We start from the raw sequence: 24,789 nt of genomic DNA on the forward strand, positions 1-24,789 counted from the left end.
TTATTTACGATACATTATTCATTCACAAAAGAAATTGGTGTCCTTAAAGGTTGGATTTTTCCTCATTTTTTTAATTAAGGCATTAAGATCAATTTCCAAAAGATGATTTTTTTATTCCTCTTTTTAGTCAACTTTAGCATGGGTGTGAGCTGTGTCTCCCGATACTTTTACATTTACTACCCACTTAAAAACTAGTTTCTTCTCTGCTCTGAGCTCATCGCGCTCCCTCTGTTGCCCAACCACACACTGAGCTACTCCGTGTAGGGGGTTCCCTACTCTCGTAACATGACGATAGCCTGCCAAAACTTCCTGTTATTGGTCCGAAAGTCCTTACCTTGCACGGCAGCTGGATTTTCGCGATATCAATATCACATGAAAATCCATCTGGTCAGGCTTCAGAGTAACGCGCTTGTCTCCGAACAGCAGCGGACCGAACCAATCAGCGTCCGGTGAGGAGCTACTTCAGCTACGGCTGTGGTTTAGGTGTCTGTGGCGGCTGTGACTGCTTGCTCAAAACAACAATGGTGGACGTGATAGACAGATGGTTCATCCAATCGCCTGACAGGTATTTATTTTTTTAAAAGTGCCTGCCCTTTTACAAACAGTTTCCAATGACAGCTTCTCAGATGGTTCTGTGTTAACAACCCATCCGGTGCATCAGGTTACAAAAGATTGAATCGTCGCAAAAAGTACTTTCACACTAGAAACAAACCGGACCACGTTTCAATTTGATCCGTTGTCAAAGGGAGGTTTTACATCTGTAATTTTGATTTCAGATCACACTGAAAAGTCAGAAAGTCCGGACTAAACAAGGTAGGTGTGAAAGCACCCTTAGTCTTTTAAGACACTGACACACCAACCTGATTATCGGCCGTCGGACAGTCTGGCGAGGTCGGTGACTCGAGTCTGTTTGGTGTGTTCGGTGCCGTCGGCGTTCATTACAGTGGGCAGTCGCACTCAATGACCAATTACCTGAAATGACGAGCAGGATGAGCTTGACGAACGCCTCTCAAAATCTGACGAAAATCTTTTAAACTGACCTTTGTCGATCTCAAATGAAGACAGATTCACGGCCTATTTCTCGCTTAAAATGTTTTCAGAAACGCGTTTTGGTGAACTATTTTAGTACAATATGAGATCGTATTCCGAACGAGCCGCCATTTATGGTCTGGCTTTGAAATTCGGGAGAAGCCAGACGTGACGCGTTCGTCCAATCAGCTGCTGGTTTACTTTTTTTTTTGTTGGGCGACAATACAGATCAGCGCCGCCTGCTGTTATGGAGACGTATTACGTCGCGTGCGCCGAACGTACGCTCAAGTCGGCGTCTCTTCGGTGTGTTCTGAGGCACTTTTTTGACCAACTCGGGGAGACTGATCGGTCCGACTGCCTTTTCTGCCGACGGTCGGCCGTCTGGTTGGTGTGTCAGAGCCTTTAAACTGTAAAGTGTCCGTGAGTGTTAACCTGGATGCCTCAAACCTAAGTGAAAAAGATGAAAAACTTATACATGAGGCCTAACAGCAGCACAAATAAGTTAGTTTGTTTATTCTGACACTGTGCCATAAAAGAGCGCCGCTTCAAGCCAGACAGGACCGATTTATGTAGTGAATTAAATATGTGGATAAATCAAACACAAGCAGGTATGACTCTGCTGAATGCACTTCAACAGCCTCTCCTGGGAAATCAACCCGACCACATGCTGAAGAAGAAAGAAAAAAAAATATCCCAGAGCCTGGTTTGTCTCGTTTTACAGCCTCCAGAGCAGGTAAGCAACAACATCATTAAAAGTCCTGTTTCACTCCCAGGATTCTAGTTGGCTGGTAGAATCATAAAAATGGATAACAAGGCAAACAATTAACCGCAAGTTTGACTCACATCGTAAAATGTCCACGATCAGCTCCACGTCTGTGCTGAGCTTTTTGACGTGGTCCAGGTTGGCCACCGTTACAATTGGCACATACTGGTCGCTGTCCATCTGGGAGATGAGGTACATGTCACTGGCCAGATTCTCCCTGATGGTAAGAGAAGAGCCAGAGGCGGTTAGCTCAGGTGACACACGCGCCAATGTGAAATCAAACCTTTATTTACACAGATTACGTTGACTGCACTTCTCCGATTACCACCTACAGTGTCCTCACCTCAGAGGTGTCACGTTAAACCGCACTCTACATCTAATGAGCATTAAGCCGCCTTGTTTGGGAAACCCAAAAGGTAACAAATACGGGAATGTGAACCAGTGCTCTTCTGGCCACCAGTGAAACTCTTGTACTTCAGATACTTCAGTCCACAGCTGTTGCACGCCTGGCTGCTTTACTTATGCAACTGTGAACCAAGTTTGTTGTTTTCAAAGGAAATGTTACGTAGATGTTCATGGTTTCACTTTGCAGAAACATTTTTCTACGCATTTCATAAGTAAACGTTCTGTCGTTTTTTTTGCTACCAGAACAGTAAACTATACTCGATAACAAGTTGATCCAAGTTCATAGAGAAGGTGAGGGAGGTTAAAAATAAATAAAAAAGTCGACTTTTATGAGGCCCTGATTTCCTCCAAAGCAGCAGCTAAACCACAGAGGCCTTCGGCAGTACGATATAAAGCTCAGACCACGCCTGACACCCACACAGAGAGAGAGAGAGAGAGAGAGAGAGAGAGAGAGAGAGAGAGACAACTGTGCTTCTAGTTGATAAGTCTTCATGAAATGAATACTATGCCACTTAACTTTAATCTGGTAATGCATTTTTAGCAAACATAGCTAATTCCATTCACGCAAGCACTGCTCATGGGTCTCTCTCTCTCACACACAGGTGCATGTTTACTTTCATAATTCTAATTTCATAATTAATATTTATCATTATAGCTGCTACAGGCCTCATATCTGATCTGTAAATCACCTGCCCTGTGTTCTCTTGAGAAAAGAATCAGAAGGCAAAAGGAAGAAATTTTATTTTATATTTTTCGTTTAGTTTTTGTGACGCTATCGCGGTGACTAAATCTGCCCACAGGCAGACATGAACAGTACTCCACCCACACGCACCCACCCACACCCGGGGGAAAAGGTGCACTGCTAACGTCAGCTGCAGTCCAATTAGATAATTAGCTGCAGCACATTAAACAGCACATGAACTGACATTTCCCCTAAAACCTTTGTTCTTCCTGTTAATAATACAAACATGTACTGTATTGGGTTACTTATTAACGGTACATTGACGATAAAAACATTTAAGGAGTTATAATAACCAGAGCGGGGGGAAAGATACCATCAAGTCATCTATAAGAGCCTTTCTTCTCAGGTCCCAGTGTTCGTTAATGATCACTTAAGAGCAGACATTTTTCTTGCTGTGGCTCAACTTGAGTGCCCCCCCCCATTAACAAGTGTAAAACAGCTGCTGGACAACAAGAGAAGTGGTGTTGTACATCAAAGGAATTCCTGAACAATTTGCGGTTTAGTATCTCTTTCTCCTTCCTTCCTCTGTCGCATTGTAGGGAAAATGAGAATTTCTTCTTCTTTTTTTTTTTTTTGACACTGGTCATCCAAAGAAAAGAACTACCAGTTATACACAATGACTACAATCTATAATTTAGAGATCCTGAATGACTAACCTCACCATTCAGTGCCCTATTTGCTGAAACCTGCGTGTAAGCAAACCTACTCTCTGTTAACCGTACGCCCAGCGCCTCGTTAGAGATTATTGAACTCACCGGGAAAGACAGAACTCCAAGGTCTTCTTCAGGTGCTCCCTCAAGCCCTCCTGGGGACTCTCCTGCGGAGGATCGCTGCCTGCTGACACACACAGGTGGAAGTGGTTTGGTAAATTAAAGAGCACCTTAACTAGTCCCTGACCCTGGGAGCAAAACATTCAATTAAAACCAGAGAAATGCAAGACTGGAAACATGCAGCAAAGGGCCACAGGTCGGAGTCGAACCCCCGGCCGCTGCGTCGAGGAGTAAACCTCTGTATATGGGTGCACGCTCTACCAGGTGAGCTACCCATGCGCCCACATTTTTAGGTTTAAGAAATCAATTTAGCCATCTTATTCTGAAGCACAACTTTCGGAGCTGTACTAGTAGCTCATGTACACAGAGTCTCTCGTGAATCATTTGCCAGCCTCCATAGAACAATCAGAGCTCAGGTCAATCTGCAGCGGATCATTGAGTGGGGGTGGAATCTCTGAAAACAATTGCACTTGTACAATGTTTTGTAACATTTGCCGACACTACGCCTCCCTTCAGCTTTGGGGGTGGTGTTGACGTTGACGTTCAGGTGGAGGGCATTTAGAGACAAATGTCCCGTCACGGATATTGTCTGCTACTGGTCTATTAAACTTTAATGCTGCGATAAATAAAACAAAACGACAAAAAGCTCTTAAGCGGTCACTGTACGCTTCAAGTCTATAAACTCTGCTACTTGAGACGGAGCACAGATCTTAACAACATGATGCCAGTTTATCCCAATCGCTAAGAAAATAAAAAGACATTACTGCTCAACAGGAGATTTACTACTCGGTACTTTGAAAGCACCTTGACACAAAAAAAAATAAAAAATAATCACTCCGTTGCATCTTTAAAATCACATTGAATTAAGGATGCACAATGTATTGTTTTTTTATCGTCCTCACGATATCACCTCACGCATAAACACAAAAAAATAAATCAGTAGAAAACTGCACTTTAAAATATAACTCACTTTTTTTTAGTGGCGCCTTTTATATTTAATTCAACAAGCAGTTTGTTGTATTTCAGCAGAATACCGAAAGCAGCAGAACTGAGAACACTTTAATATGTTTATTTATCGCTAAGAAATATCGTTATCGCGATTTTTTAAAGCCCTAAAAACTATATCGCATTAATAAAAATGTAAAAATTTGATTTTATCTTTTTACTCTAGCAGCCACAAACCACACAGAGGAACAGAAATCCTGTTTGTTTTACTGAACACCTACACAGCCACGTGACATTTTGGTCCAGGTATTGATTCCAACCATTAAACTAATTATTGTCCAGTTGTCCCTGACCAGGGTGGGGCAACGTTTGGATTTTAACAATTCCGATTCCAATTCTTCCTTCTGATTCCGGTTCTTATCGATTCTCGATTCCGATTCTTTCAGGGGTGGAGTTGAAACGAGTCACATGCCCATTTCACAGATGAGGACATTTTTATTTTGAGTCAGTGGCGACTTACAGTTTTACCTGGCTTTTCCGACATCAAATAAATCCACACTTTAGAGCGCTGCTTACTGTGCTCCACGGCTGCAACACAATAAGCGCCTGGAAGTACGGTGGCTGCAATGTAAAGCAAAACTTGCGTGTTAAATCTGAAACCGATGATCAGATCCCCAACGATCTGAAACGATTCTAATAAAGAAACGACTCCATTGGAATCGTAATTTATGAAACGATTCCAAGTTGAAACCGGTTCTCGATGCCCAATCCTATCCCTGGCTGGGTGCCCACACAACTAACATGTATACAGTGAATGGTTGGGAGCTGTGCCAAGTCTCCGGACCTTGTAGACACATGGAGAATCCCCACTCATCTGCAGCCAGCCCACAGCCGGCTCCGACAAACAACCAATCACTAACCAGCCCACCTGTGCGCCCTGGTTGCCCAGGCTCGGGGTATTCTGTGTAGGCTGGCTCGGAGCACTCCAGGGTGACGGACGCCACGGGGGCCGGCTCGGCCAGCATTACTGGCACCGGTGGAGGCTCATCTGGGTCGGTTAGAAGGGGCTCCTTGAAAGCCTTGTCTTCACTGGCTTCATAGCCTGTGAAAATCAACAAAGGGAGGTATAATAATTAGTAAAAAGGTGTACGGATAGGAAATCTCAATAGCATGACTTGTAGAGATGGTCCGATACCATTTTTTGCTTCTCGATACCGATTCTGATACCTGAACTTGCGTATCGGCCGATACAGAGTACCGATCCGATACCAGTGTGTCATATATTTTAACAGCTGTATACTACTATCCTTGTATGGATGTGATATTATTTCTATCTTTGTTGTCGGTCTGGCTCAGGTTAAACTCTTTGTGAAACATGAACGCCCCAGAACGTTCTTTTATTCTCCAGTTTGACAGTCAGTTATAAACGGAAAAAGAACATAAATAAACTACTTTAACGTAGATTTTCTTTAGGGCTTTATTACGTGGTATCAGATCGGTGCATTAACTCCAGTACTTCCCAATACCAGCGTTTTAGGCAGTATCGGAGCCGATACCGATACTGATATCGGTACATCTCTAATGACTTGTCAAGTGAAACCGTGTTGTTCTTAAAGAGGGCAAACTAAGATCAACAGAGTGGTGAGTCTGACATAAATAGGTTGTTGTACTGACTTAATTAGGGCTGCAGAACAAACAGTTGATTCAATTAAATAAAGACAACAGGGAGTGCTGAGGAAGAGTATAGTTTGCGGGAAATTAAAGCAGGAAACGGATCAGAAAACCGGGAGATGAAGCAACATGACACTTATAAAACAGAGGAAATTAGAAATGAAGATCGGTCTCTGATATGAAACTGGTAAAGCATACATTTAATAAGCCATTTCATAAGCCAAAATTGTTCATACAATGAGTTCAGTAACTTGTGACAATGTCACGCAAATCATTTTGTATTATGTTACTCTACACATACAATATCCATATTTATTCTGTTTTTCTATCATATATTATGTTAATACACTATATTACACACACACATATATATATATATATATATATATATATATATATATATTATTCTTACTACTAGTATGTCACTGCTACTACATTGCACATATCTGTACATGGTGTTCATACACTGTTCATATTACATAGCCATATTTATTCTGCTCTTATAACACTGCAATATATTTCATGTCCTTTCTATGCACCAGCTGTCTATACTTGAATGTCGCATTGCACTTTTCTGCTTTTTTTGCACTTCTGGTTGGACGCAAACTGCATTTCGCCGTCTTTGTACTTGTACTCTGCACAATGACAAAGTTGAATCTAATCTTGAACCTAATCTAATATATGGCCATTTCAATAAAGACTCAAAGCCAAACAACATTCTCTCCAACACGCAGGAAGCAATTCATTTGAACTTTTAGATTGAATTGAAATAAATAGGAAGACCTGAATGTCTTGTGAGCGACAACGGTCACCATTGCCGGTTAACGCTGCACTGTTTGACTGGCAGGTAATCTCTGTGAAGTGCAGCGTGCGTCATATTAGCACACTGGTTTTTGCAGTTCGTAAACCTGCAATTACCTGCTGTGTAACTGTGTTTTTAGACATCCAAGTTAATCCTCCAGACATCCCTTCACATTCACAATAGTCTAAAAACTGCAGACATCTCTTCGTGTATTCTAGAGACAACCATCTGATCTGAATTCTCTTCAAGAGGATGACTTTTAAAAAGAGCAACACAAACACTGAATACAAAGTTCATACCCCCAAGCCCTGAAGTTTAATTGAGCAAATGCACACACACACAGATTAAGACTAATCCTTAGAGAGGGAGGTATTTTAAAGGAGAATTTAGACAGTGCACATGGATGTTATACACTTCTTATATTTTTCTTCCAAAGAAATTATTTCATTCACTAGAATTTTTAAAAAGACTAAACACACAAGATATTGTCGAACCCTTGACCATGTAAAGCGAGTTGTCAAATGAGGACACAGCTAATTTCACATCGCCCCAAACGTATTGACCTTTTATTAAGATTGTCAAAACTTGAGACATGGAAACAAAGTTATTTGCTCCCAAAATATGGGTGATCCAAAAAAAATAGACAACTAGTATGAATGTTAAAGGAAACGTGTGAGAGTGGGGATTGTAGTGAGGTTAAAATGTTGGAAGCTTCCACTTTTTGGGGCATTTTAGGCCTTTATTTCCTCAGGACAGCTGAAGACATGAAAGGGGGGATGACATGCAGCAAAGGGCCGCAGGTCGGTGTCGAACATGGGACCGCTGCGTCGAGGAGTAAATCTCTCACTCACACACACACATCCATTTTTAATGCCAGAATTCAACACATAACTCCTTTACGGTGGTGAGCAATAGATACATATACAACTCCCATCTGCAGGTGCTGTTATTTCCAACAGATATAGCTGTAGTGACATTGAGTAAGGAGGAGGAACTGGCCACTCGCAGTGCTGAGGAAAAAAAGTTCCCTTCCCTGACTTTTTATCCAAAGAGACTTACAATGGCTACATATGTCAGAGGTAACACGCCTCTGGAGCAACTATGACTTAAGTGTCTTGCTCAGGGACACATTGGTTGATATATCGCAGTGGGAATTGAACCCAGATCTCCCACACCAGAGGAATGTGTCATATCCACTACGCCATCACCCACCCATACAATAAGTCTGTAGTGGTGAAAGGAGGACAGTATTTGAATGGCCAGACTATATTACATCTACAGTTTTATGCAATTCATTTTCCATAAATGTCCTTGCAGACGTAGGAGATGAAACAGGCCAGGACGTCAATCAGAGTCAAATGCAGACTAATCAATAACTTCTGTTTCACCACCATATCCTTGTTGCCTCTGCGTTGCCTATACTTGGCTGGGCACATTAAAGTGAGTAATTACAGTCATTTGTGTGAAGGGAACAGTGACTGTGATTGGAATATTCATAGCTCACACCAAATTGAGTATGAATGATTTAAGAGGCGTCTCGGCATGACAAGATAATGGACAGAGGCCGGCTGCAAAGTATAATAAGGGGTTTCCAAGTAAAGGCCAACTGTTGTTTCAACACCACCACCACTAGATTATTACGGACATATTGTATTGGCATATATGTTGGCAGATGTGACAAACTAAGCGGTATGCTCTCTCTTTTATACCTAGACTATTAGACGGCACAACAAGCACTGTAAATGTGCATTTTTATAAATTCTGTACTGTATTTATGTATTGTATATTGTATTTATTGTATTGTATTCATGCTCTTTTTTTTTATGGGCATTAAGGCGGGTATTAGAACTGTAATTTCAATTTTTATGGGTGAAATAAACTTGACTTTGAGATGAGCAGTAAATAGGCTGCAGTCTAACAGTTCAGCTCCTTTCAATGCCTCAACTCCACCTAACACGTTTGTTTTTTTTGTTTTTTTTACTATGGGCAGTGTTCAAGTCCAAACGACACTTAAATTCCTTTTAGTGCTTCAAATTCAACTGACATTTCAACCCCTCTCAGCATTGTAACACACAAACACCGCAAGTGATTTAAGTTCTTACACATCTGTTACTTTCATACCAGTACAACTCTATACAACTACCAATACGACCTTAAAAATGGATATTAAAAAAAAAAAAAAAAAAAAGATAGGAGAACCGACACAGAAGCTCAAAACATTACTGCTGTTGATGAAGGCAGCAGCTAAACATATTTTAGACACCTAAAAAAAACAATCAGTTTAAGGTTACGATATATTTAGAATATTTTAACCGCTTTACCTTGCCACCAGACAGCCTTTTTTGACGGGTAACTGAAGCCACCAGGCTCCTATGTCAAAACCAGTAATTGTACCTCGCAGAACACAGGAGTAGATGGTCTACTGCTGCCTCTATCAGTTCGTTTTTTTTGTTTGGGTTATTGTGCGACTTTGATGAATCTGAACTAACCCTTTAAAACACTATAGTCACACAATACCACGGACAAACTAACCGATCTCGGCAGTGGTAGATGAGCAATCCCCGTGTTCCGAGAGGTAAAAGAACAGCTGCAGTTCCCTGTTGTAAAGGACTGACAGCAAGGTAAAGCGGTGAAAATATTCTAAATGTAGCATACACTTAAACGGATACTGATCTTTTTAAATGAATGATTAGTACTCGTAAATGTTGCAGTATGAAGCCAGTGCACACATGCTTGCCTGATAGGTGGCGCTAGACCGGGAGGAAGGGCTGCAGAAAGAGGTCTCAATCTACTTTAAATTGTAGCGTCGTTTAACTTTTTTATTCTACCATCTGCATCTTTAATGGATGTCATGTATTTGATACTTTGACAGTCTAATAAAGAGCCCATTATTAAAAAGTGGCAGGAATCTTTTTAGCATCTTTCTAGCTTTTTAATTGCCGTCTGCATCCCATTTACATCTGTGTTTAGATTACTTCTGTTGACTTACTACGCTCATGTGTATTGCAGATGCAGTGCATTTATATTTAGTTTAATTTGCTGAAAGGGCCAATAAAACAGCGGCCAACATATTTTGCATCCCAAATCGTTGGCTGACCTTCTGGGCCGGGGTCGGCTGAACTATCGCAGCCTTCCTTCCATGGCTGCAGGGCAGCAGTTGTGGTGTCCGCACTCCCGCTGTGGTCCAGGCTAAACATGTGGTTGGCCCATGCTTTCGCATTGGGGTTGAGGTCTGAAACCTTGGCGGATTCCTGTGAAAAGAACACATTCATCATAGAGGTCAATGTTAGCGGACGCAACCCTGCATGTTAATAAAAAAGAAAAAAAAAGAAAGACAAATATTCACCAAGTCATTGTACTTAATTTTTTTTTTTTTATTCATTAGGAATGTGTTCTAGTAATTATATAAAAATATAATACAATATGCAACATATTATTACACTCTACGGAAAGCTGACAAATTCACATATTGTACATTTTAACCTGCCAGTGAAATTGTGGACGAGGAAAATAGACCCCAGTGCAACAGATTTTGTATAAAAACAAGACTGACATATTGAAACCATAAATGTTTTTAGTTATTTAAAAGTATGATATGATAGTGACCTGCTGAAGGATCCATAACAGTTAAAACAGTTATGGGATATCACAAGTTATACTGTTGTATATCTCCTTTTACATTTTGCCAGTGGGAATATAGTAACTTTACAATGTATTTGCATTATTTAATTTATATTTAGACCTTTGCCCTACGTATCGTTTTTGAAAGCAATTTCAGTTCTATCAGCGTCTCTGTTGACGAGATTTTCACTCATTTCACCACGCAAGCTGAAAAAACTGAAAAGGTGCTTCACACATTACACGTGCACAACACTGTGCTTACAAGTCGTTTGTGCCGATTTGACAATATAGCCTGTTAGAACAAGTGTTTGCAGATCAGCGAGGAAACCAGGCAGTGGCTTATTATTGCTCAACAGCAAAGGAAATGTTGCCGAACTACACTTAGACAGACCACATAGTCAGGAAAACAATTAGAGCAAGATCTTCCAAAAACAAAACTGAAAGCTTAAATTGACGACCCATGTAATTTCCTTTTTGCTAAGCTTACTGACAAACACAGGGAAGAAAAAGAGGGACTGACCGTCACTTTAACTGAATCTTTGCACGAGTAAATAAGGTACAGAAGGGTCCACGATTTTAATGAATTATATGACTTGAGCAACAGGAATCCTTTAATAGCTACTCATCAATCATCCCCAACGCTAAATGTCAGCTGCCTGCTGGACATACTCACAGGATCAAAGCAGCAGTTGAACATGCATGTCTCACAGGCTAACAAACTGTAACCCAGAGCCGTGGTCAGAGCCAGCGTTTCGTTGAAGTCCTGAGGCAAAGCAGGCCAGGCGCTTCCTGACGGTGGGGATATAAGGCTCCACTGCATCCAATCCATGATTAACACACATAAACGGACTAAGTATCTCCACAGGCAGGCAGACTCTCGACCCACATTGTACGCCTTAAGCCGGGCTCCTTAAAAAAGGGACGCTGTGACCACCGCACCTCTCTAAATCATCCTCGTCAAATCACAAGCACTGACACTCTCCGATCTATTGGGTTGATTCAACAAATCTGATGACAGCACTGAGGCTCCACTGCCCCGGTGGGCTAGGCTGACGTTGCAGAAGCTGACTGGCTGTCTTGCTCCTGTTGAGCAGCCGTCTCGGCTTTTGTTTTGTCGCCGTAGCACTGAGTCATTCTCCAGCAAAATACTGGAGCTGTGGAGGGAGTGTTGAGTTGCACACCTGAGCCTGCTCCAGTGATCCATGTGCTAAATCAACCCGGAGGCATCACTCAAATTAAATCAGCCCTCTTGAGCCTTGGTTTAAATAGATTATTCTGCTAACGAGTCGAGTTGCTGAGGCAAAAGAAAGGCTGGGAAATCCTGCTCCTTATTTAAGAAGCAACAGTTAGAAAAAAAGCAGCAACAAAAGAAGAATGATTAAAAAGGAAAAAGTTAAAGGAGATAAGACTGACTTCATACAAGATGAGCAGCAAAAGACATTGTTCCTGGGTCGTATTTCACAAACGCACTTCGAGATCTTTCAGGATGTGTCTGGCCAGACACACATCCCCGCCCTGTGCCATTAATCCAGCCCTGCTCTAATGAAAAACTCCCACTCCTGTCCGAGCCCGCTGCCATAGAAACTGTTGCTGACATCACCGGATGTGTGTTCGTTCTGGCCACCACTTGACCTTTGAAATTTTTTTTTAAATGTTCCCTTCCTTCAAAGAGGAGGAAAAGGTTACCCGCTTCCCTGATTGAGGGTGTATTTTGGGAGGAGACGAGAAGATGTGATTCATCATGAAGCGCGGACAGAGACAAGTTATTGTCAGTGTCATCGTAGAGCAGCCGGTGTAGCGCTGGGTTTATTGCTCTGCCTGTCTGATCGAGGCAAGCTCACAGCAGCAGACAAAAACAGAAAGACAGCAGACACGCAAGGGTCCTTCAGGGGAGAAGACAAGCTGAATTTGGACGTATCTGTCCGTCTGCAGACCGGAGGCTCATCTTCCCTCTGACAGCTGCAGAGCTGAAGGGAACAGCGGGCCAGATTGGTGCTGAGCAATCGGGAGTCAAACGCATCACAATTACTGTAAAATGCTTCGTCCCGTGCACCATTTCCTGCTGCATAAGTCTAATTTAGCATCAACAGAAGTGGTTCAAGGTGATGAAGTTGTACCAATGCAGTAACACGACGAAAACGCCACTGGCAAGCAAAGTTATGCACAACCTGTTGTGGTTACAGCAAGACGTGCATAATTAGATTCATTGCGAAAAATGCTAAAGGGAAAAACAATCCCACCAGTCAATCGGAGCTTTGAATGCAGGTTTAAAAAACGGGGACATCATCTTTCTTCAAATCCACAAGCTACCCATCTGCATTCATGAACAAAATGCTGGGGAAATGGCCACAAAATTGGCAAATGGCGTGTGTGAGATCGATACGTCTGTAAAGGTTGCTGAAAATCGACTTTCAGAAATGACAACTGTTGTATTGGGATTTTTCTACAAGTAACAGCAGCTTTTGTGTTGACTGACAATGACATCGGGACAGATTCGATATATGAAAGGGGAGAGTGGGGGGGAGAGACATGCAGGAAAACTGTAACAGGTCGGACCTAATCCCTGGACCTTCTGCATCAAGGACCAAACCCTCGCATATGTGCGCCCGCTCTACCAACCGAGCCAACCGGCCACAGCCTGCTTCAGTCTTAATGAAATCAGTCTGACTAAAGGGCTGGGGAATAATCCATTGTTCACCAATTTTAGGTAAACTCATATTGCGATATTATGTTATCCTTTTTACAAAGTCAAAATGAATGTTTCCAGGCAGTTTGTAGTTAGAAACCCCAAAACAAAAACCTTATTTAAGGTTTCGTCCGATAAAAAAAAACAAAAAACACGACAGTTGAAACAGTTCATTGCACTAAACAATTTTATTACTTTAATGTAATATAGTTATAGATCTGTATTGATTTTCAGGCACATTCCCCAGCTCCATAGGCGTAATTTACAGGGGGGGGATGGGGGCGTTGGAACCACCCCTAATAATCCCAACTGGCCAGTACAACCCACCCCAAAAACCTTTTATAATTTCCTTTACATAAATAAAGACATGGGCACCATACACTGATGCAGAAACCTTCACCAGATGCCCAAAAGTGAGGATCTCAACACCCCCCCCCCCCCCAATGTTCAACCCAAAGTTACGCCCTTGACCAGCTCTAACTATAAGACCACTGCTGACTTCGACAGAGGTGACCAACTTAGAAATTGATAAGATCGACAAGATTGCCGATATGCACTTCAGCACAATCTCTAAAAGATCACAGTTCTGATGTAAAGAAATAGCCCAAGGAACCAAGTTTGACACCCAACACTGCAAATATTTCACCCCATCTGTGCCGTAAATGCTTAAAACGGATGTGTCGTGTGAAGTTTTTTATCAGCCATGTAAAGCTGATAAATAGCAGTGTGACATAACATTAGCAGCTGCATGGGGTTGAGATGAGCTATTTAGGTTTCTTCAGGTTTTTCAGAGCTGCACTACCGACTAAGAATGAGCAGCATTTTGTTTCTGCGCCCACATTTTTTTTTATTACTTCTGCATTCATACACAAACAAAGCATTTTTATACCTGCAAATGCCCTTTAACTAAATTCTGGCTTGGCTCTTACAGTAACGTTCCCAGATGAGGATCCGATACCAGTTGGAGTCCCCTTTTCTTTCCAGCTTTTGTCTGCAACTGATTTCCTTTTACATGCAGGGCTGTAAATGGGTCATGTTCAATTTCTGCTCGGTTTCTAAACACATATGTATGTGCAAAGCATATGGTGCATCATCTCTGTGTGGGTTATGCATGTGGTGTGAATAAGGAATGAGTTGGCAAACACAGGTTTGGTAGCGCCACATGGCTTGTGTTACCATGGCATCAGTTTGATTTGGGGCTACACTGGATTTTAATTTACTTAGAAGATTCATAACTGGATCTTACATAAGCTGTATTCTTAATTTGAATATCTACTTAGTGCTCTAAGTTTAAATATTTCCAAGTTAATATTCCATAATCAATGATTGTGCCAGTTTAATTATCTTCTACAGTCATGTAGATATAAGTGTGCAGCAGCCTTAGCAACAGGGTTTTCTATCTTAATTCTGAGGGAATTATTGACATTTTGTGTGTCTTGGTTGACGTTTCAATTTTACCTCCTGTGGTTCCAACACTGTTTTTTCATACATTACACATTTTGGGAAAAAGGATACTGACAGCAGCAGAGCAACATGTAAAGTGACAAGTCTAAAAAAGTGAATGTATATAAGATAACCTGGACTGAACTACGTCGTCTGTGCAGACGTCTTGTGCATTTTATGACTTTTTAAAAACATTTTATGGCTTTTTAAAAACAAGTGTGGGGTAAAGTATTTTCTATAATATCTCAGACTTTGTTCAGGAAACTTTACATCCTGTGTGTATTCAACCCTGGAAGCAGTATTTCGGTTCTCTGAATGCTTTTCCCACCACTAATCCCGGCTTGTAATGAGACCTACAGCCTGAGGCATTTGCCCACTGGAGTTGGCCCCTTCCTTTTCGCTGCCAATCTTCTTTCCAATCTTGAGCGTGTGTAAATGACAGTGGGGGGGAGAAAAAAAAAAAGACAGCAGGCTCTTTCCATTTCCTAATTTTGGAGCGCTCCGGAATAATAACTTTTTCTTTGCCTGAAGGCCATCCGCTTATTTATAACCTATTTCCTTAGTTCCACATTCTTTCCTATTTGAAGAGGTTGATTGAAACCCATCAAGGAAACATGGAGACACATCCCTGCACTCGCTTAGTGACACACATAGGTTAACTTTCTCAATTCAATTCATCCTCTGTCCTGAAGCAGCAGTCGTAAATTACCATCACTACTACAGAAAGTGTTGAGACCGAGAAAGACTTTCCTCTAAAAACAGAAAGAAGCATGAGCTCTGATCCGAGGAAGAATGATTTAAGGCGCTGGAGCTTGAAACTTAACTGCAACCAAACCAGGGAGTGATTTGGAACCTGAACACTCCCCCCCCCCTCTTCCCTAGCGCCAGTGTTGGTGCCAAATATTGTTAAAGTAAAGTTTTTTCATCTAGTTCACGCAGCTTCTATTCCTCACCACTTACTTCGGGTCTAACTTTCTTTCAGCCGTGTCTTTTCTTAGGAAAGAACAAGAAATCCAAACAACCATTTATTAAGTGGCTGGCAGAGGGGGCAAGTTTACTTGTCACAGTCAGAATTTACAATATTTGGCTGGAGGCTGGTGCAAAAACCCACCCTGGTGACTGTATTTAGCCCCGTCGGTCTTTCCTAAAGTGCCACATGTGCTACCATCAATCAAACCAGCAGGGTTGCGTAGCACCCTGGCATAATCACAACCTATACAGCCTGTGCAAATGATTTGCGGAGCCTGTGGGGATGTGAAATTCCTTACAAAAGGGAGGTCTGTGAGAAAAGAGACACCTTAGAATGAATAGGGCTTTGTCATCGCAGTACACTTTGAACCCTAGGATGTTTCTAGTTCATTTTTACTTCCTGAAGACACTACATTTCTTAGCTAGACATGGCAAATGTTACTCCCGGGGTAGGTTTGGGTATTCTGGAACGACATTATTTGGTTTGTCAGTGGTACTACACACGTTCTAGGACAAATGTTTATAATTTGCATGCATGTCCAAGGGATTTCAATAAACAGCAAAAATACATAAGTAAAAACACAGGAGAGTGTCATTCTCTCACGCCTTGCTTTATGTTGTTTAGCCTGTTCTGAACAGGTACTTCTTTCAGGTCACCTGCCCACAAACAACACACACTTCCCTCTGCACCTCATAAAGACCCATTTACATCACCTCAACCTCAGAGGACAGAGTGCAGCGATGACTGCAACAAGATCGTTTCGTCTTTGGGATGGATGACGACAGGCAGAGCACTAAACTATCAGCTCCAACGCGGGTCCTGAGGCAACATTTCTTAATTTCCAAAAAAATAGTTACGACAACTCTGCTGGATGTTCCCTCTCTATTACGATGATGAAAACTATTGGCTTGGGTTTAGTTATAATGGCAAATGTCTGGTGGTGCCCTTTTGTAATTCTAGACACACCCATCACAAATAGAGACGATGGATTTACATCAAAGATGCTGTCACTAATGACTTGAGGTCACAGAATGAATATTTAACTGTGGATTATCTGGCAGGTGCAAAAGCCTTAACAGCAACAGGAACATAATGTTACGTTTGTGATCAATGGGGCCACTACAGGCTCATGAAAAGCAAGAAATACAAAAACAGGTCATGGTTCTTTAGTTACACGAGTTGCTACTTCTCCATTATACATAATCAGTGTGGGAAATCAATAGCAGTTGAAAGCAGGCTGCGGCAGTTATCTCACCTTTCCAATCTGCCGCTCGTCTGGTTACAAAAAGCAAAAATATTGATAACTTGACAAATAATATTAATAAAGCCAACTTAGATCAATGAGAAACATCTAGAAAATGGGGCAGCAGAACCTGTTTGAACAAAAAATTCTTATTTGCAGTTGATTCCTACATTTGCAAAAAGACTTTATACCAGATTTAAGCGTACGTATTATAGCATGCAGGGGTGGGCGATATGATGTATACTGTGACAAAATATACGTCAACTGTGAGATTTTCCATAATATTCCTTAGATATCTATACTTGAATAAGTATAGCCAGTAGTAGTAGTAGTAGTAGTAGTAGTATTGAGCCACGCATGAGCCCAACACCCATATCAGATATCTATTTTCAAACTTCCTGACAATTCCTTCCTCCAATCGGGTCCTCGCAACCGTCTGTGCTCGCGTCCTAAATATAAAATAACATATACCATGATGAAGGATTTTATCCATATTACCCAACCATAATGTAAAACGCTCCCATACAACATATTACTGAGTCATCATTTGTTAATCTGCTCGTTTGTTTATGTTGATGTTTGTACTGCCAACCATTTCCATGACAGTATTGGAGGGAATGATTCACTATAATGTTATTCTTATTTATGACACAGTCTCATTTATCACTACAATTACATTTTTCTTCCCCATTTGTTGTGATATTTTACACTTTTCTAATACATTTCTACAACTAAAAAGAACTTCAAAACCTTTTGGGGATTTTCATGGTCACTGGAAAGACTTAAATGTATTAAGATGCATACAAATTTCAGCAGCACAACATGTGAAAAAACATCCATCTGTGTACGTAAAAACTCACCAAATGAGAGTTCTCTTTTGCCTCTTGTACTTGCTGCACCTGTGGTCCGGCTACAACTTTCGTGTCCTGGTCAGAAGTCATGAGCCGTCTGCTTCTTGGCTCCTCAGGGAGAAGTCTCTGTGTCACCAAGTAAGCTACGGGGGGGGGGCAAGGGGGACAAACAAGTTAGATTCAAGAATGGGTGTTTATCACAGAACTGTGTAATATCAGTTGTTACACGTGTACGCTGAAAAAGGCCAGGGGGGCAGTGTCCGCTAGTTACTTTATAAGAGCCTGTCGGGGACTGGTGAACTTTAAAATATAAAACAAAACTGGGCGCCGGGTTAGCTCAGTTGATAGAGCAGGCGCACATATATAGAGGTTTACTCCTTGACGCAGCGGTCCCGGGTTCGACTCTGACCTGCGGCCCTTTGCTGCATGTCATTCCCCCCCTATCTCCCCTTTCATTTCTTCAGCTATCCTGTCAATAAAGGCCTAAAAAGGCACAAAACAAATAATCTAAGGAAGAAAAAAAAATATATATATATATACACACACACACATACACACACATATCTCTCATATATATATATACACACACATATCTCTCTATATATATACACATATACATATATATATATATATATATATATATATATAGATATATATATAGATATATATACACATATATATACACACATATATACACATACATACATACACTTTATTTATCTAAACACAAAATCTACTGGCATACTCTTACTCATACTCTAGCCAAAACACCGAAACAATACTTCTAAAAAAGGAAACCTCCAAACCAATGTGACGAGGAAATGTGAAAAGTAACCTCTTGCTAACACAATGGTCTGACTCATTCGCCAAGCTAGAGGAGAGACAGGTTTAACAGATTTTAAAGGGTTATAAACTGGAACAACCAAACAAACAGTGTTGCACCGGCACAACCGTCACTTAAAGTTCACACGGGTTGATAAATGTTGCCCGCGGATACCACTCACTGGTTTACAGTAACTCAGAACATGCTTCACGTAATACACAGTGAAAAGAAAAAGAAACCGACTGGGATTAACTCGGACTTGATCAAGAAAATTGCAATTGGTGCATCTCTAGATTGGTTTTCCCCCCCCCCCCCCTTTTTAAAAATTTGACCATTTACACACCAAATGGTTAATAAAGAAAATAATCTGCGGATTATTCAATAACAAAAATAACTGCTGGTTGTGGCCCTAATGAGGAGCCTGCAACAACTGGCTTTGCCGATTCAAGAAAAGCGGTTTAACAGGAGATCAAAATTTGATTCAATTTAATTCACTTTCTGTCAATCAGCCATGTAACTGCTTCAGCACAGCCGACTATCTGCTCCACACCTCGGTTAGTAGGGGTGTAGTCTACATCCACGACGGTCCACTTCTGGGATTGCTCCGTTGCCGCTGGAAAATCCGCCGGATTTCACTCATTTAGGCCGGATATCCGTTGCCTCGGGCTTCCTTTGTGTTGGCATTTTACCTATATTAGCGTTAGCCTGGCTGGTAGCAGCTTTCTGCGGTGAAAAAGGATGTCTTAATTACGTTGCATTAATCAGGTGATTTAGTTTCTCTTTGCAGCGAACATAAAACACCGACTACTGTAGCTTCACTACCCATTGGAAAGTATGTGCATCACGGTGTCAGCGGCAGCTGCCGCTTACGGTACTTTCCTACACACGGAGAGCCTCACTTGCCATAACAACCCCGTCGGACTAACGTTCCGTCACATACACACGCTGCCCACATGGCCACCCGTCTTAAAGGGGAAGGCTCGGCCGGTAACGATTATGTAAAAAAAGGAGAACGGTGAGAAAGTTTACTTTTCTATCAAGCGGCAAAAAAAGTCTTAGCGTCAACATCGCAACGTCCTGCGATGTTACCATCGCGCATGCGCACATCGCGATGTAACTAAATACCGTGCAGCCCTTGTACACGTTCCACCAAAACAACTTCCTTCTGAGCCAATTTTGCGAAAAACCACCATCTTTTTCCTAAACTTAACTAGTCGTTTGTGCCTAAACTTAACCGCCGTCGCCGCATAACGCTCACTTTGTCGTCGCCTAAACTTAACGTAACCCGTAACCGTAGGTCGAAACGGCGGGCAGCTCGCGGTGCTCTGTGCCCGACTGGCAGCCCCCCATTCTCGGGTAACTCAACTACCGACTGCCACTGATATGATGGAGCTGTAGCAGGCATCGCGGCTTTTCGAGTTCTTCCGCTCCTCCAGTAGCCATCAAGTGCTTTTAGCATGTATTGCCACGGCAACCGTCCATAGAGATTTATCAGCCTACTTTAAGTAACAGTGACAGTAAAAATGTATATCACACTATTATGGTTCAAATTTGCAATTAATCAGCAGTTCACATGCGTTCGGAATCATGAGTGTTGATCCGTAAGGACCACGGATCAACTATGGTCCGCTACACCACTATCGGTTAGTGTTGGGGGGGTCACGATTCTCCAAATCCTCGATTCAATTACATTTTCGATTCTAAGGTCACGGTTCGATTTTTACATTTTTTTTAAAAGATATTCTTTGGGGCATTTTAGGCCTTCTATTTCTTTTTTTATAGGACAGCTGAAGACATGAAAGGGGAAAGAGGAAATGACATGCAGCAAAGGGCCGCAGGTCGGAATCAAACCCGCGGCCGCTGCGTCGAGGCGTGAACCTCTATATATGGGCGCGCGCTCTACCAGGTGAGCTACCCAGGCGCCCTACTTTTTTTTTTTCTTTTTTTTTTTTTTTAAAGCACAGGTTGCTATGCCATGTTTAGACTAGACTTTTATGCAATATAATATCTGACCTTTGTTCGCAATGTACTACATTCAGGGGTTAAAGTGAAAAAAAACCCTGAGCCTGAACTTTTTTCGGGGGTGGCGAGAAACTGCACAGACGGACTTGTCTTCAGTGGCACCATTTATTTAAGTATTACGGCTGTATGTTAAAATTGTAACTGAAATACGTAAATAATGTAAAATAGATAAACCATGAGAGTTCATGTAACTCACGTTGATTTGAAAGCGACAGGCTAGTTAACGCTTTTTTGTCTTCTGCTAGTACAGGGTGACCAGTGGCTGCCAAATTGTGAATGACAAATCATGTTCCGCAAGTCGCAGACACGGTCAGTCATAGGCAACGGTGTGTCAGCTGTTAACAGTTGCTCCCTCTACGTCGTGGTAAGTTGAGTGCGCGGGCAGCGGCTCTATGATCGGGGGTCTAACAAATGACGAGCGAGCACTTTCTTTACCGCCGCTGGCATATAGTAGCTTCCTCGAGCAAAACGTGCAGAAACAAGCACCAGGCTCTCCCAGTTCCTGGCACCAACTGCCAAAAGGCTCTCCGTCTCTACCTGCTTATTCCATTCACGGCCAGCGCCATTTCTTTTTGAGTCCTTTATCTATGGGTAGGACATCACCCTCAGGCTTCACGAACTTGCGCTCCATGCTTTCACCGACGATGCTAACGTGACCTATGGATCTCAATCACACCGCGTTGCCAGGACCCGCCCTGCTCTGCATCTGATAGGCGTGTAACATTAGTTAGACCTGCGTTCCTCTCATATGATTGGTAGGTGAAATCAATTGACTCGGAAATTTTTAAACCGCACGCAAGTTTACCAAATTTTATTTTATTTTTTTTCCCCTCGCGGCCGCACGCCGGAGATCCGGCACGGTGCCGGAATACTTTAAGACCCGTACATTGTCAAATTCAAAACATTTATTAACAACAGAATGAAACAACAACTTATATCTATAACCTGCCATCTAGTTTCTCTTTCGTAACTGCAGTCTTCTTCACAGAAGATGACATTCAAGTTTACAACAACACAAACTAAAATATTGAAATAAAAACAGCCATGTCCATGGTCTTCTCTGAACAATTAAGTGTCTTAAACTATTTCCAAACAGTTGAACATACACCACACAGATTAACTGCGGTTAGTCGTGCTGCCAGTGGAAGAATATGGTACACGCACATAGCAGAGCTTGCAAACTGTGGCTTTTTTTGTTGACGACGCGAACGTTGTCACCGTAACTCACTGGAAATCCAAAATACTTCCACACCGGCCACTTCAGTGAAAGAGGCGGGGGCTCAAGTTCTGCCGATGGGTGTGTTGACGAACTGACCGAAGAGCCGGTTAATTAACCCGAGTCGTGTCACTGAACCGGGAGAATGAACCGACTCACTCCAGTTTGTGTTTTTACCTCATTCGTGCCGGCTGGCAGCGCTCCGCTCAAGCTGGGCGCGGTCGGTGTATGCTCCGTTAATTTATTGTTAAGAGGATAACCCCTTGAGATGAAGCATCTCGTTTTTGAGGGGGTCCTAGCCATAGACTGTATATAAGAATGGACCAACAGATCCCGTTGCTCTGGACGGAGACCAGTGAACGATATTAGAAGCACTTTTCCGGTGATGGCTGAGACGACGTAAATGTGACGTGAGCAACCTGTCTGAAAGTTGGAAATCTTCTGTTAGCTGTGCCAAGAGAAATCTCAATCATTCCCAATCTAGCAGAGACGGAGAGCGTAGGTATATGTAAGGAGATAACATGGACACAGGCTAATTATTGATCACTAAAATGATAGTTAACATTAGTAATTCAACTTAAACAGCTAATGTAAGTCCAAACTGCCTGCGAGCTTCTCCTGTACTATACGGTAATTCCTCTACTATGAGACAGTAAATCGCGTGGTTATGACACAATTGTTAGCCTATTTTTACAAAAACGTCTGCTACGGAGTCATAACGTGAGGTACAAGGTAATGGAGCCTTTTAGACATTGTCGTGTTTCTTTAGAAATAAACAATAGACAAATAAAGTCTTTAAACACTTCAGATGTAAAGTTATTCTCTGTCAAAGTGGAGGCAAAATGAACGGCAGTTAATGGGATGCTAACGTTAGGTGATTGCTTGTTAGCATCAAAACGGCGCCCTAGGAGGTTCGCGGTACGAGGAGAAGCTCACCCCCTTGGTCCTAGCTGGTGTGTAGCTGGTCCTCTTCTGCTACTGTGTGTGTAGTAACCTAGCTCATTAGCGCCTCCAATGGACTGGTGGTAGAATCAATCAGGAAATGGGCTACCTCGAGCAGGCTACACGTGTTTTTTTTTCCGCTTGGCAAGCTGACCGGTCGACAATTCCATTTTTTTATTCGAAATTCGAGATTGTGACTTTCGGTCGATTTCGATTCAAAATCCAATAGTGCCATTTTTCTGCACTCTCCTTTTCTTTTCTTTTTTGTATCAGTAGGCGACAAGTTTTCAACATCACTCTTGCATCTCTAAGGCTGCAATTTCAGCACCAGCTGCCTGTTTGGCTAATCCCTAAGGCTACATCTGACCTCAATGTTACACATCCACAGAGAAAAAGAACATCACTGGAAACTGCTTTTTTTCTGTCCGTTGGAGCCGTTTGTTAGAGCAGCGATAATCCGCCACAACAATCGCGTGCCTGTCTCTGACACGGGCCCTCGCGGTGTTTGCACACAAAGCAGAAAAAGAATAGCATTGCTTTAAAGCTGGTGACCTTTGATCCACATACCGATACCCATACACGGCATGTGTGTGTGTTTGTGTCATGCCACCGCGATGAATGGAGCTAAACACATCTCCACATCCATACCAGGCGGCTATCAAAACAGCCGTTGTGTGATGGGACTTTTCTGAACAGTAGCCTTTAAACCTGTAAACTGAAATGTGTGTTTCTTTCCAACCACAGTGTGGAACAAGTAAATAAAATGAATACCAGGCTGAAGTGATATGTTAAATAAATATATTTCTGCGATTTTGCAGCATTCACATGTAGGTTTAGACCAAGATTGGTGAGCCATTCAAAAGCCTACTTGCAAAGAGGCCTCTTTTGTCAAAAAAAAACAACAACCAAACAAACAAATTGAGCAACTGATCTAAACAGGCCATACACATCCTACTCTGCTACAAATCCTGACAGTTTGTTGTGTTTTGGAAACAACTGCTAATGTCATGTATAAACAGCGTCAATACATTTCTGACTTCATTTTGGGGGGGGGGGGGGGGGGGGTTTAATCCTCCTACATCAGTCACAGAAACTCATATTTTTATGTAATTCTGTGAAAATCTCACAATGTTTACCTTAAAAAGGTGCACTATGAGTTCCTGCATGGTTTCAGCGTGATATCATTTTTGTCTCAAAACGTAGGCATCTCTCCTTGACCCGCTAGCTGCCTGCCTGCCCCCCCCCCCTGAACACACTGTGGAACAGCCCAGTCTCGGGAGACCACACAGGGGTTGTAAACGTCAACAAACACTAGAGGCACAGGCTGTGCACCAAAACACAACAAACCATGTTCCAGCCAATCACAGACAAGATGGTTGGGGGAGGGGATGGGGGTTAGTGACAGTTAGTCATGACAGTTACGGAAACATGGGGGGAGGGGCGGTGTTTTGTTTGGTATTTACTTGGAACTTCAACAGAAGTGACCATGCAGGAACTCATAGTGCACCTTTAAACAAGTTTATTTTTATTTTATTTTTTTATCTTTAACCATAAAACCCCAAACAGTTTAGAGATCCATGAGTTAAACCAAAATGCAGCACTACATTAACCAAGCCCACCACACCACATTTTTTGTCAACACGTTTTACAAACAATATTGCAGCATGATGCAGAAAACAAAACAAAAGCTGTACTGGAAGTGACCACGTCTTGGTATTGATGAAATATGGTGTAGAGGGTAATCACATGATAACCTTTACTAACGCAGTTTGACCTGATTATGATACAGTATATCCCCTAAAAAAGACTGACACCCCCCCCCCTCCCCGGTCACAGTGCATGGCA

General features: G+C 42.1%; 1 protein-coding gene across 5 annotated transcripts in view; it reads right to left on the bottom strand.

The window, feature by feature from the left end:
- Nucleotides 1-24,789, bottom strand: part of larp4b (La ribonucleoprotein 4B) — a 47,353-nt gene that overhangs the window by 21,515 nt on the left and 1,049 nt on the right. For 4 of the 5 annotated variants that reach the window (XM_078265050.1, XM_078265048.1, XM_078265049.1 and 1 more), the window contains exons 2-6: nt 17,951-18,084; nt 10,225-10,378; nt 5,583-5,756; nt 3,695-3,776; nt 1,873-2,009 (exon numbers count right to left, since the gene is read on the bottom strand). In XM_078265050.1, the coding sequence (XP_078121176.1) occupies nt 1,873-2,009; nt 3,695-3,776; nt 5,583-5,756; nt 10,225-10,378; nt 17,951-18,031 (628 nt within the window). In that variant the 5' untranslated portion in view covers nt 18,032-18,084. The remainder of the gene's footprint in view (nt 1-1,872; nt 2,010-3,694; nt 3,777-5,582; nt 5,757-10,224; nt 10,379-17,950; nt 18,085-24,789) is intronic. The other variant, XM_078265047.1, reaches the window with a different exon arrangement.

This window comes from Sander vitreus, chromosome 12 (genome assembly GCF_031162955.1).
Source record: "Sander vitreus isolate 19-12246 chromosome 12, sanVit1, whole genome shotgun sequence".
Taxonomy (NCBI): domain Eukaryota; kingdom Metazoa; phylum Chordata; class Actinopteri; order Perciformes; family Percidae; genus Sander; species Sander vitreus.